The 15,131-nt window shown below is 37.7% G+C and overlaps 1 protein-coding gene across 2 annotated transcripts in view; it reads left to right on the forward strand.

Moving 5' to 3' along the window:
- The window catches only part of gig (TSC complex subunit tuberin), a 613,633-nt gene that overhangs the window by 399,585 nt on the left and 198,917 nt on the right, over positions 1-15,131 (forward strand). Inside the window, exon 27 of one of the 2 annotated variants that reach the window (XM_090372592.1) lies at positions 10,007-10,174. In XM_090372592.1, coding sequence (XP_090228718.1) covers positions 10,007-10,174 — 168 coding nt within the window. The remainder of the gene's footprint in view (positions 1-10,006; positions 10,175-15,131) is intronic. The other variant, XM_090372593.1, reaches the window with a different exon arrangement.

Consider the following 15,131-nt stretch of genomic DNA (forward strand, 5'->3'; position numbering starts at 1 on the left):
TTGTAACTCAAGGGCACTCAGTCTGCTATGGGATCTCTACTTCAGATTCTGAAGAAGTGGAGGAATATTAGTCTCCATAAACATGGTGGCTCATCAGTTTGTGAGGATTGTTCACCCACAAAGGATCTCATCTGTTGTTTGAGAACTTTGAACTAATGGACGGCACACAGTGGCAATATGCAGGAGATTGCTTTTGCTTCTAAGTCAATTTGGTTTGACATAGAATTAATCAGGGAGTAAACTTGCTCCTTGCAGAGGACACAACAGTGTCCTCTCAACGTTTTCCTGGAGGTACAGGCCATTTAATAACCTGCAGGTCACCCAGATGACAGTTTTGATTATTGGTCAGGCCAAGTTTCTGCTAGGTATACCACCTCTGTACTCTGGACAGGAAGAAACTTCTCAACCTCATCAATTTTGTTATATCTTACATTTTGGAATAGAATTTGGAAGGAAGTCATTTTTCAGATTACTGCTAGCATAGACTTGGGCCTTTCTCTTTTAAAACTCCCCTTAGCAGTGTGTCTGTTATCTAATATACCTCATTTTCTTCATGGATGTGATGTAGCCACAAATCACATATTGATTTGCCTGGTTTTCCAGGGAGGTGTCTCTATACAGAGTTGTTTGGTTGTCAACATGTAGGTAAAGAAGGACATTGTGTTTGGAGGGGAGTCTGTGGTTTATCACAGTTAACAGGATGGGTGTTGGAAATTATTTGGCACATGCCAGTTTTTTACCTGAAAGGTTAATTGGAGCTCTTCTTGCAAAATAATCAAAACTAGCTTAGACAATGTGTCTGGGACCAGCCATGACATAAATAAGATGATATGAGTGCATTGCAAATCATTATCTCTCTCTTCATCCCATGTCTCTTCTGATGATTTATGCTAATTGATATCTTGTGCCTGTCAAAGGCCAACCACACGATACCTGATCACCAGACATCACTGATGATCAGGTAGAAAAAATTTGTTACAGTCTACATGAAGTGTGATAATAATACACTCTTCTTCTTCTTGTTCTTCTTGGCTCATTAACAAATTAGTTGATATAAATTTGTCTGATATGGTGTGGAAGTCTATGTTATAGGTGACTTTTGGCAAATTTTTAACATGAAACAGGAAATAGTCATGTTATCACATGTGGCCTCTCACTTTAGAAAAGTTTGCCTTGAAGGCATTCAATAATGATTTCTTCCCCAAAAGATTAGTATTATTCATAAATGCAAACAAAAGTACTAATTTGAAAACTATATCATACATTCTTCATAATATGAACTCTGTTAAAGTCCAGATCCGATCAGTTCAGTGGACTGATCGGATTCCGATCAGTTCAGTGGACTGAACTGATCAGATATGCTTGTGGAGAATGAAGATAGTCGGCTGTTATTCAAATATAGTTAAATGTAAAATTATATTTGAACTACATACACAACTATAGAAAGCAATGAAGGTCATATTGTATTGATAAATGAATTAATAGTTGTGGCAGATGATACAAGAAAGCAAGCTTATGTAGCATTAGCAAAAAAATAATAATAATTAATAAAATTACACATTTCACCAATCCATACCATACAACAATTTGTCTAGTTCTTCCTTGAATTTATTCAAACCATCTGCTTCTACAAAAAGAGATTGAAGCATGTCCTGACATTCATCCACCTTCTGGCTTAAGGCAAACTTCTGCACATCAGTCCTGCAACCATCCTTCCTCAATTGAATTTGTCTCCTCATGTGTATAGTCTCAGAAAGAGGAAGAATACCATTAACATTCAGCTCACTCGATCCATCTAAGCCTTTAAACACCTCAATCAGATCTCCCCACAGATGCCTCGTCTCCACACACTGCAATTTGAAGAACTAAAGCCTTTCTATGTAAGAGTACCCTTTTGTTCCCTTCATCAGTCTGGTTGCTCTTCTCTGCACCCATTCCAGCAGATCTATATTGTTCCTAAAGTGAGACCTCCAGACCTGTATACAATATTCAAGATGCAGCCTAACCATGGATTGTACAATGGGATAATTACCTCCTTATCCCTGCTCCAAACCTCATGTTGTTTGGCATTACAAGAATGCAGAATGGGATGACCTGCGAGATTTCATTTCTTCTTTTCCTTAGTCGGATTACTGTTTCAAAACTCCTGATGTCAGCGTTTCCTCAGATCGTGTCAGTGAAATTATTCTTGTAGAAATGGAATCCTTTATTCCACGTTCCACCTTAAAATCTTGTCCTTTATCTAAACCATGGTTTTTCCAATAAATGTGCTAGTTCAAGAGAAGAATGTTGCATATCGTAATTGGCTTGTTTCCAATTCTTCAGTTTCATTTTCTGCCTACACCAGAGCTTGCAACAATTGTAAAGCAGTTATTAATTAGTTCAAACTAGATTTTGACCAGACTAAAAGTAGAAAACTTGCTTCTTGCCCTAATGGTAGCCGAGCATTCTGGTCTCTTTCCAAAGCTATTGGCCGCAACTTTTGCCCATCTCTGCTCCCACCTCTGTCAAAACCAGATGGTTACATTGTCACTTCAGCCAAGGATAAAGCTGACCTGCTAGCATCCCATTTTTCTTCCAACTCATGTATTAATGATCTCGGTAAAACACCTGCCACCATTCCCAGCATGCTCCATTCAGTGCCTCCTGTAGTCTTACGTCAAGAGGATGTCAGAAGGATTTTGACGAATCTTGATGCAAAGAAAGCTACAGGTCCTAAGGGTATTTCTCCACTTGTTCTCAAAACATGTGCTCCTGAACTTACTCCTGTACTTTGCCACCTTTTTTCACTTTCTTATTCCAAAGGTGTTTTTCCTTCTGCTTGGAAATTTGCTCATATCCAGCCAGTTCCTAAAAAGGGTGACAAATCCCGACCATCCAATTATCATCCCATTGCAATTATTTCTATTCTTTTTAAAGTAATGGAGAAGTCAATTAACTGCCAACTCTTAAACTATCTAGAAACTTCCGTCTAATCAACAATTGCCAGTATGGATTCCATTAGTGTTGATCCACTGGTGATATTCTGGCTTATGTTACCCAGTTCTTCAAATAGGCCTCTGGGGTTGGGTATATTCATACTATGATTTTTTAGCGTTTCTCACCAACCATTGAAGTAAAAACGAAAACCAAAATCTTAAAAAGCTTTATATTTAAATTTACAATAAATTTACAGTAGATCAAACAAAATAAATGTGATTATACAAATAAAATGTTACTGATAATAAAATACTGAATTAAGATAGAATAAAACAAATGTAGTTTACAGTGAATGTACAAATAAAATGGTAATAAAATACTGAATTAAAATGCAATAAAATATACTAGATTAAAAGCGCTAAAATAACTGAAGCTTTCAAAGGCTTCTGCCTTCTTTCTCAACAGTGCACTTCTATTCAATTATTTGGACAATTTATGGACAAATTCAATGGAAAAGTTTGGCGAAACACAAGCAGTTGCTCTTGACGTCTCAAAGGCTTTCAATCGTGTTTGTCATAAAGGTTTTCTAAACAAGCTTCCATCTTATGGTTTGCCAACTGTTTGTTTTTATTGGTTATCCAGTTTTCTCGCTGACCACTCACTGAGGGTGATGGTAGATGGCTTTCTGTCTTCTAACTTCTTCACTGATGCTGGTGTCCCCCCCAAGGTTCAGTTCTTTCCCCCACTCTTCTCCTCTTGTATATTAACGACCTTCTTCCATTGACTAGAAATCCCATTCATAGTTTTGCCAATGATAGCACATTGCTTTCCACTTTCCATTTTGAGAAACCTTGCCCTGCTCAATCAGCTTCAACTTCTCGAATATCCGCTACCAATTCCTTAAATGCTGATCTCCCGGTAATTCTCCAGTGTGGCAAAGACAACTTAGTTGATTTCAAATCTTCTAAAACTCAGTCCTATCTTATAACTTGCAAAAAGTATTCTTCTCCTATGCTTATCTTTGGTGACACTCGATTTATAGGCAAGATGATATATCTCTTTTGGGGATTGCCCTGGCTTTTAATCTCTCTTGGCACAAGCACATTACAAATATTGCTTCCTCTGCATCTAAAAAAATTTGTTTTCGCTTTTGCTCTCAGTGTTACTTTTCTTCCAAACAGCTGTTCACTCTGTACAAATCACAAATCTGCCCTACCACGGAATATTGTTCCCACATCTGGGTCGGTGCCCCGAAACCTCACTCAGGCTTCTAGATTCCATTCAGAAGAGGGCAGTCGGGTTAATTAATGACTCATCTCTAACAGAGTCTCTCCACTCTCTCTCATAGACGTACTGTTTCTGATGCGTGCCTTTTCTACAGATACTTCCATGGGCACTGTTCTTCTGAATTGGCTTCTATAATTCACGTTCTCTCTTTTAAAACAGTCTGAATATGTGCTGCCACCAGTCAACATCCATTTATTGTCCAATGTCAAACTCACAGAACCAACTTTTCATCTTCCTCGTTTATTCATTCAACTGCCGTTTTTTGGAACAACCTTCCTTCATACATATTTTTTGAAAATTACAACCTACAGAAGTTCAAGTCTGATGTCAACAAATATCATCTTTCGTCTTCTCAACCTCCAACCCATGCACAGTACTAAGTAATATAGGTTCTAATACCTGTCGTGTTTGGGATTTTCATTTAAAAAAAAAAAAAAAAAATTACCAATGGATTGACATTGACAGAATTCATACTTATGATCATTGATCAGATAGAAGGTTTCTCAATAGTTTAGGAGTTTGCAGTTAATAGATTTCTCCATTACTTTGGGAATAGCAGAATTAAGTGCAATGGGATGATAATTGGATGGAAGTGATTTGTCACCCTTTTTAGGAACTGGCTAGATATGAGCAAATTTCCAAGCAGAAGGGAAAACACCTGTGGAATAAGAAAGTGTAAAACGGGGACACAGAACAGGAGTAAGCCCAAGTACAAGTTTTGAGAACAATAGTAGAAATAACATCAGAACCTTAAGCTTTTGTGGTATCAGCACTATTCAGAATTCTTCTGACATCCTTTTGATGGAAGACCACAGGAAGCATTGAATGGAGTGTACTGGGAATGGTACGTGGACTAAGCTCATCAATACACGTTAGAAGAAAAGTAGGATGCTGGAAGGTCAGCTTTATGTTTAGCTGAGGTGGCAATAGAACTATCCACTTTTGACAACTGGGAATACAAATGAGAAAAAGTTGCTGGTAATAGCTTTGCCAAGAGACCAGAATGCTCGACTACCATTTGAACGAGAAGCAAGATTTCTAGATCTCTTAGCCTGTTCAAAGTCTGGTTTGGACTGATTAACAACTGCTTTACAATTGTTGTGATATTTCGTGTAGGCAGAAAATGAACCTAGAGATTTGGATGTAAGCCAGTTGCATTATGGACATTTATTGGAAAACCATGGTTTAGTTAAAGGGTGAGGTTTTAAGGTGGAATGTGGAATATTGGATTTTATCCCTGCAAGAATAATTTTACTGACACGATCTGAGCAAATGTTGACATCAGAAGATTTGAAACAGTAATCCAACCAAGGAAAAAAAGAAAAGGAATCTCGCAGAGCATCCAATTTTGCATTCTTGTAATGCTTAACATGAGGTTGAGAATGGAACCTGAGGTGCCTTGAGGACCATTCACCATGACTGTGTATAGAAGGGTTGTTTGTGAGAAAAAGATCAAGCATGTGTTGGCTGTGTGGTTAGAAGTGGCTTGTATTTATTCTGGTGAGTAAATAAACAATCTGTGCTAGGTCATTAGTAATTGCAAAAGCCTCAACATCTCAACCATCTGGGTCTGTGTTAGTAGAAAATGGAAGCCAGATGAAATCATGAGCATTAAAATCACCAAGGAAAATTACCCCACTGTTAGGAAAGTTGGACTGGAGAAAGTCAAGTTTCAAAGGGAGGGAGTCAAAAAATCTCCAAGAGTTGGGAGAATGATAAGAGGCAACAGATGAATTTGACACAATGTTGTAGAGAGATTCTAAGACAATGAAGATCAAAAAGAGGAGATTCCAAATTACCGACTCTCTGACAGAGAATATCAGAGTGAACACATGCACAAGTACCACCTTTGAAGCGAAAGGAATTGTACAGCAAATAATTTGGACAACTTAGATGAGCAGTGTGGTGTTCTCTCAGAAAAAGTAGGTGGAAATTGGCCGACTGTAAGTGGAAGTGTACTTCATTGAGATTGGAACTGAGACTACATATATTTGTAAAATGAATGAGAAGTGTTTGAGAGGTAAGAGCTTGTTTGCCGATAAGTGTCTTCTATTAATTTGACTATTCATACGTATTCAGAAGTAATGAAGCTTTTGGATATGCCATACACACAGCAAGAATATACCCAGCTCTTTGACATAACGTGGACTCTATAATGCCCCCCCCCCCTTCTTACACACCCCGAACTCCCTCCAGTCACTATATGGCAGAGTAGGCTTCAGCATTATACACTAGCTTATCTGGAAGCCTCATAGAGAGTTACCATAGATTCGGTTTGGTGGACTATCTAGCAGCCGGCATGTGAACACCATTTTTGAGGCGTACCCTCAAAATCTAAGGAAGATTGGATCTCAACATTATGTCCATCATAATCCTCAAAAGATATCAATCGTACTGCTTGATGGAAGAGATTGGGGAGGTGGTCACCAGAGCTATGCTCTGGATTCCTGCTTATGTTGGTTCACACCTGGGTGGTCATCTCCAGTCATCTAGGTGCCATATTTCAGGCCTTGCACATGGGGTTATACCCAGGGTTACTAACAACCCCACCATTGTGACAATGCAAGCAGAGCATTTAGTTGTCACAGAATGACTAGACTTCGCAGAAATTGAGTCCATTTTAATGCATTTTAATCCTTTCGAGGGCATCTACCCTACTCTTCAAATTCTTATAAATGCACATCAGAACACTAAGTTGGCACCTGATTTCTTCACACACACTCTGAACTGAACAAGTACACACACACACACACAGAGACATCTCCTTGGCTGTATCCTGTCCTGTTCCAGAAAGATGTGCAAACATTGCACAAGTGGCACATTTTATTAGATTGTAATTTGTAGGAGGATTTCCCCTTCTTTGTGCCCGTTGTTTGCTGCTCCAGTCGGGGAAATGGTTTCTGTTTAAATACAGTTTGATTCACAATGGAAATTAATCAATTTAATTGGTTTATTGATGATACTACACTAAGCTATTAAATTTGTAAAGAAAACTCTGAATCAAGAATAAGGAGAAGAATAGGTAGAACTCTAAATAATAACTATAAATCATAACAGACCATCATAAAATATATGCGGCCTGGCTGAAAGGTAATGAATTTTAGTTCATAATCATAGCACTAGGTGGCACTGCAAGTTCTAGGTTTTCTGTATAGCTAATAGTCTATATTTATTATTTGTGCATTAGCTTTTCTTTGTGGGTTTTTTTTTTTTTTTTTTGTTTGTTATTCATTTAAACTTCTAAATGGAAGCTCTTTTGAACATGCAATACAATGTGCAGTTGAGTTTCTCTGTCGGTGTTATCCACATTGAACTTTTGGCAGAAGTGACTACAATCAGTTTAGTCCAATACAATGAGACACTGAACAAGCTCAATGAAAAAAAAAATCATGAAACTAGTAAAGGCCTAGTACTGCAGCAATGCAATATTGATAATAGTTTTGTTACTGGGATTTGAAGTTCTACATCTCCTCTTTTATATCCCACTTTTGGCTCCAACTGAGTTTATTTTGTCCCAAAATGTAAAGAACAATTCCAAGGCAACAGATATGACTACAATGAAGACATTAAAGTGGCGGTGAAAAGACAATTGACCTCTCAATTAAAAGGATTGCACTTGAATGGTGTACAAAAAAACTTCTTATGTGGTGGACAGTGTGTACCAATTTAGTGGAGGATATGTTGAAAAAATGATAAAAGAAATTAAAGACAGCTTTTTTTTATTTATTTATCTCTATTTCTTCAAACGTTATGCAATAAGCAGCATTACTTCTTAATATCCCCTCATAAAAAAAAACACTTAAAAAGGAGTACTGTAGTTTTAAAACAAAAGTTTTGTCTTATCTTTGTAAGAATTTAAAGCACATAAAAATCTAGAAACAGCTGTGTAAGGTCTTTGTGAAAATTAAGAAATCTTAAAAGGCCATATATGCTAATAGAACAGTGAAAGTAATAACTGTGCTTGAATAAATAATAGTATTTTTGTGTGTTTATTTTTTTAGCATATATTTTTCCTTGCTACTTTATTTTGAATGCATTAAGGATATATTTATCTTTTGATATTGTGAATTGCCATGTGTGTGTTAGCTTCATAATTCTTGATCTTAAAGTTTTTCCTAAAGTGTTAGCTTTATAAATATTAATTTTTAATCTTCACATGCTAAAGCAGCATACTGTATAAAAGGAGATCACTACACAGGACTAGACAAAATATTTTTAAAATCTTTGTGTTCCTCCTTCCCAGTTTTTTTTTTTTTTTTGTGTTAATTTTGTTCATTGCAGTTAATAAATTTATTTTTCTTGAAGCACTCAAGTTCTAATGCCCATTATTTGAACTAGAGGAATCATAACAAATTGCATTTGATTTCTTCAAAACTTTTCTTTGGGTGAGGAGTTGGGATATGATTAATTATTAAATATTCTTAGGCCAGAGAATTAATGTGCTGGCTGGTCTCTACTAGGTGTGGTACTGTACTTAAAAGTTGCCTTTTATCCATGGCAAAATATAAAAATATCTGATATCAGACTGCCTGAATATCTATATGTTTTGGATTTAAACAAATCTCTATTGATCCTAACTAAATTTATATACCATTGCTGCTATTCTCATAATATTGAAAATAGTAGTAGTGATAAGTTCTGAAAATTATATTTAAGATATGTTGATTTTGACATGATTCTCTAAAATTACTGTTATTACAGACATTTTTCACTGATTAAATATTGTTCATATAGAATTGATATATCCATATTGGCCAAAAAATTATGAAACTATTTCGTTAATTATCTGAACCATTCTCTGTCATTTCTGATGCAAAACACATCCAAGTATAGTAATGTTATAGTCAGATGGTATCGCAGCACAAATGAAGTTCAGATCACTTCCTGCAGCTTCCACCCGGTAATTCATTGAATATGCCATGGGAAGACTGAATTTTCAATCATATTCCTTAAGCTGTACTTGTAAATTCCAGCAATATGTGATGATATATATTATCCATTATCTCCATTAGAATAGAAACCTCATCTGCACATGCAGATTGGATCCGTGCTTGGGGTTCCAAAGATATATGACTTTTCAAACCAGATGTTTTCAAACGAGGTAAAACCAAAGACCAGATTACCATCCTTCAGTATTTGATAGACCATTTATGGAAGCCTTTTTCATCTGTTAGCAATTGAACTGAGTAGTAGATGTCAAACTCTGTTTCATACAGTGTCTGTCTTATGCCTTGGGTAGACATTGCCCTGTTCTTGGATGCAGAGAATACAATGCTTTGTCTCATCCCTGTAAGAACACCTTGTGATTACAGCTGTTCCTGCAACTCACTGTAGGCCCATTTCCACATTGATACTGCAGGGCTGCAAGACTAGGCCTCTTGTAAACTGTGCTGTTTAGATAGCTCAGCAACTATCATTGTTTAAATAGCTGTGCCACACTAAGAAATTTACCTTCATACAAGTTTGACTGCCTAATAGCTACAGATAGGCTGTTGCAGTTCAAAGAGCATGGATAATTGTTTGGCTGGTATGTGTATGATCAGCAAAAGTGCAAAAGCTGATATTGTTATTAATTTTATGTTGTAACTCTCTTCTTTCTTCAGCCTGTTATTAGAAAATCCCAGTTTCTATTAATACTCCAGTCTTTCTACCTGCCTGATAAATTCTATTTTATTTCTCTAATAACCTTTCAGTTTATTTTTTCTCATTTTCTATGCCATTTTGTTCATTCTTTTCCCTTCGTCTTATTTTCTATCCTTGTCCCCCCCCTCCTTTTTTTAAACGTTTCCCTCCCCTGAAGGCAAGAATCCCAGTTTCGAGTATCCAGTCTAACTCCTCCACCTTCTTCCAGTGATATCCGTGTGCCTATTGATAATGCAATGGCGACACTACATACTGAACTTATGGAGACCTGTATAGATTTGATGGCAAGGTTTACTTTTGGCATGTGTTCCAATGTACCAAAAAGGTAAGCTGTCTTTTAATATTAAAATATCTTTGACATGATCAAGACTATTATCGCAATTGTAATTAAGTATTTTCAAAAGTAGACATTATTATACTAGAATTAGGTATTCTTTCTTCTAGATAGCTTACTAATTCTCAGTATTTTTTGATTACATACTTGAAATTAATACTTACTAGAAAAGTAAATTAATTGCAAATTTATAAGTGTAATTATTAACAGGGAACATTGTCAACAAGCAATAGCTTACAGGTAGTGCAACCAATACAAAGTGTAGAGTGTAAAGTGTTTAGGGTCAAGCGGCACCAGGGGTTTCCCCCCAACTCTGCATTTATATCACTGTGAAGAGGTACAGACTGTAGAGACCAGAAATGTAAAGTGTTATGTATGAGTTTGCATAAGTGTAGTGTTGCGGTATGTTGAAATGTTGTTCCTCTGGCAATTTAGCTGCGGGGCACCTAGTGGGATTCCCCCCCGGTTGCCCATCAAGTGCAACTAGTATAATGAGACTCGTTCATTAGTCAATTGTGGACCTACAATAAACTGACAAGAACCACAAAACTATCGGCCAATATGTCTCAGCAGTTGCCTTGGTAAGATAATGGAAAAAATGATTCATGCTTGATTAGTCTGGTTTCTAGAATTTTATTCAGTAATGGACAAGAATCAATATGGCTTTAGGAAAAATCGATCAACTCTAGATCTTATGATCAAGGCAGAATCCAACATACGGAATGCTTTTATCTGTAGAGAACATCTCGTCATGGTCTGCCTGGACATTGAAAAAGCCTTTGATACAACCTGGCATTATGGCATACTTCAAAATCTCTATGCCACAGGACTTCGGGGCCAGCTACCACTAATCATACAGAGCTTTCTCCAAAATAGAACATTTCAGGCGCGTTATCGCAATACACTGTCCCAAAAGGTTGTTCAGGAAGAAGGGGTCCCACAAGGATCAGTTCTTAGTGCAACACTCTTTGCAGTTAGGCTGAACAATGCAACAGATAATATTCCGCTTAATGTCGACACTTATCTATACGCAGACGACCTTACGATATCCTGCCATTCACTAAATATGCGCTCCATTGAACGCCAACTGCAACTCTCAATAAACAAAATAGAGTCATGGGCATCCCACAATGGCTATCGCCTATCCAGAACAAAAACAACTGCTATTCACTTTTGTAAAAAGCGACAGCTTCATCGAGATCCTGAGCTAAGGTTAGGAGCCCAACTAATACCACTTAGCAACAATATCCGGTTCTTGGGTTTAGTACTGGACACTAAACTTACCTTTCAGGCACATATAATGCAAATGAGAACTCAGGGCATGAGAAAGTTGAATATTCTCAAAGTTATCTCTTCTATGACATGGGGAGCCGATCGCTTCACACTCTTACACTTATATCGTACTTTAATAAGATCTTGACTAGATTATGGAGCCCCAGTTTATGACTCTGCGCATAAGACCAGTACTAGCCCGGCTCAATCCAGTCCAGCATAGTGCTCTGAGGATTGCTTTAGGAGCCTTTAAGACCTCCCCAGTGCAAAGTTTGTATATAGACGCCAATGAACCACCACTACATCTTAGGAGAAAAGTATTGCTCCTTAACTATGCAGCCAAACTACATAGCCTCCCTTCTCACCCCATCTGGACATATCTGTTTGAACTTCAGTGGGAAAATTTGTATAAAAATAAACCCAATGAAAACAAACCTGCTGGTATCCGGCTACAAGAGCTAACCAAAAATTGGAACATCTGTCTAGGAAACATCTCTCAAGCTGCAGATGTAGTACAAGCACCATGGGCAATGTATATACCTCTTTGCGATAACTATTTTCTACAGTGGGGAAAACACTCCCTATCAAATCACAATCTTAGACAGTTACATGCGAACCATGCATTGACCAATGCTCACAGTCTTCATATATACACAGACGGATCCAAGACTGATATATCCGTGGGAGCTGCAGTAATCAGTCCTACATCCACTGTTTCTGTACAATTACCATGTGAATGCAGTGTATTTACTGCCGAATTATATGCAATCAAAATGGCTCTAAATCTCCTTAATGATCTTTTAAATATCCAGGTCATAATATACACAGACTCTTTAAGTGCAATGAATGCCCTACAGGAAAAACCACAAAATTCCCATCCACTTCTCACACAAATCAGATCACAATTATATCACCTCAATAAAAATAAGCTGACTGTCACGTTCTGCTGGATACCCAGCCACGTCGGAATTCCAGGAAACGAGCATGCAGACAAAGCAGCAAAACACCCTGCTTGCTCTGATCCCATCCCAGTTCCTTTTTCTGATTACAAGCCAATCATACGGAGGACATGTACAGAGATGTAGTCTGAAAAGTGGCATAATCAGATATCAAACAAACTTCTTGAAATAAAACGAAAACCACAGCTATGGAGATCTAGTTCCTGATTAACCAGGCATGAAGAGGTCGGGCTTGCAAGAGCACGAATTGGTCATACGCACCTAACGCACCTTTTTTTACTGCTAGGAGAAGAGCCTCCCCTCTGCTCGCATTGTAGTTCCATTCTTACAGTGAAACATATTATTATTGAATGTGCACACTATGGTTCAGCTAGAATTGAATGTTTCAGATCTTTAATCAACTCACAAAAATCCTTGCAACTAGCTCATATACTTGGAGATGACGCCAATCTACCAGAACTGTTTAAATACTTAAAAATGATAAACGTATACAGTCACTTCTAGAACAATTCCTTTCATATATATTGACCAACAATCTTAAGTTATAGGTGCATTTTGGCCATAGCAGCCCTTGCGCCAATAAATCCCACTTCAACAACAGCAATAAACTGACAAATACATCATGTCATCAATGTACAATATTTATGAGCAGCCTAGACTGGAGGAGGTCTTAAAATACATTTCAATCAGGATTGTATTCAGCAGTCTTGGGTAGAGATAATAATGTATTTTCCTCATGAATTTCCAGATTTTTCAGCCTTCAAAAGATGCAAATCTCTCATTGAACACACACATATGTATGGACATTATGGGTAAAAGGAAGGGATTTTAAAAAGTGATTACAATAGCTGATTGTAATCACTTTTCAAAAGTGATTACAATTGATAGCTGATCCCACTGAACAGTGGGATCAGCTATCAATTCTAATAAATGCACAATGCCAAATAGGAAGTGTTCAGGGAAGTAATTTTTGAGGCTATTAAACTTTTTATACTAATTATTATACAGATGAACTGGTGAGCTCAGTGGATAGAGAAGAAAATTGAATTGGATAATTATAAATTGTTAAGGAACAAAAAATTCTACAGTAAGCCTAAATTAGTCTGTAATCAGGTTACTCATTGGAGTAAGCGTGCTAAGACTGATCATGGCAATCTTCAGCTAAGCGCACAAAAAAAGTAGCAAAAGTATATTTTTAACATTAGAAAAAGGTGAAACCACGTTGCCCCACATGATATGAATGGCAAATGTGTTCATGATTCTATTGCTGATAAATGGAAAAAATTGTTTTCAGCTACTGAAAAGTACTGAAGTGGTTGATGTATTTTTTATATGGTGATCCTCAACATGAACATGCAAGAACCTGTAGTACTTCAGTATCTTGTATGGTTGATGGTTGAAAAGGCAAAAGATAGTGTTGGCATCATTGGACTTGAATTTCTATTGGTGGTAATTTTTGAGAAATATGTGCAGAGGAAGGTTGTTCCAAAGAACACAAGTAAAGAGGAAAACTTGGGATCTCTGAGCTTGGAGTTGAACAGCAAATGGTTGTTATTTACTTGAAACATGTGTTCAGACTGGTTTGGAAGAGACCCTGTTCACTATCTCACAGAACATTCAGCAGAAATGAATGTTTGTGAGATAGAAAGTGGTGAAGGTTCGTAAAAGACAGGTCATTAATTCATCTGACTGCTTCTCTTTTGAATAGTTGAGCAGCTTAAGAAAAGTTTTGGGAACAGCATTCTAGATTAGCAAACAATATACCATTGTACACTGAGTGGACAGAAATCATGGGATACCTACTTAGTAACAGATAGGTGCACTTTTTGCCCAGATAAGGTGAAGCACGGTGAAGCATTGAGTCCACTAGTTCCACAGGTATTTCCATCCATGCTTGCTGCACCACTGTCCGTAATTCCGTTGCATTCCTGTGTGGAGGATCCAAAGCTCAAACGGACCTTTCCACAACATCCCAAAGATGCTCCACAGGGTTCATGTCCAGTGAACGGGGAGGCCATTCCGTGGTGGTAAAATTTGCAGAATGCTCTTCAAACCACGTTCTAGTCACCACAGCTCTGTGGGGAGGCACACTGTCGTGCTGGAAGAGTCCATTGCCCTGTGAGTGCATGTTGACTATGAAGGGATGCAGATGGTCAACATTCACTCATAGGGCAATAACCTGTGCCAGTTGAACATGCCCCAGACCATTACCAACCATCTACCTGCCTGAACAGTTCCTTGTTGACATGACGTGTGCATAACTTCATGTGGTGTTTCTGCCAGATATACACCTTACAGTCCACTCGAAATATCTGGAAACAGGACTCATTGGACCAGGAGACCCATCTCCAATCATCCATAAGGTCCAGTGCCAATGCTCTTTCGCCCAGTTGAGACGTAGAGCCTCAGCTGTCGAATGGGGATAGTGAAATTTCTATACCACCTTCACAATAGTGACCCATGCATTGGGCACCCACTATCATTCCTCTTTCAAAGTCAGTTAGCTCACATTTATCCATACTGACTCTGTATCCATCTACATGAATGCAATGTACCTATATACCTGCTAAGCGGTGGGTTCTTCCACTAGCGAGAGGGGTGACAGCATCGCATTGCCCAGTAACCAGGTATCCCCTGAATTCTAATTGTTAATCTGTTCAGAAGAAAAATAATAACCATGTGTAAAACCTAGTTTCTTTTACACATGGGAAGCAGTA

Source organism: Mastigoproctus giganteus, chromosome 4 (assembly GCF_048544385.1).
Source record: "Mastigoproctus giganteus isolate SK-2022 chromosome 4, ASM4854438v1, whole genome shotgun sequence".
Lineage (NCBI taxonomy): Eukaryota > Metazoa > Arthropoda > Arachnida > Uropygi > Thelyphonidae > Mastigoproctus > Mastigoproctus giganteus.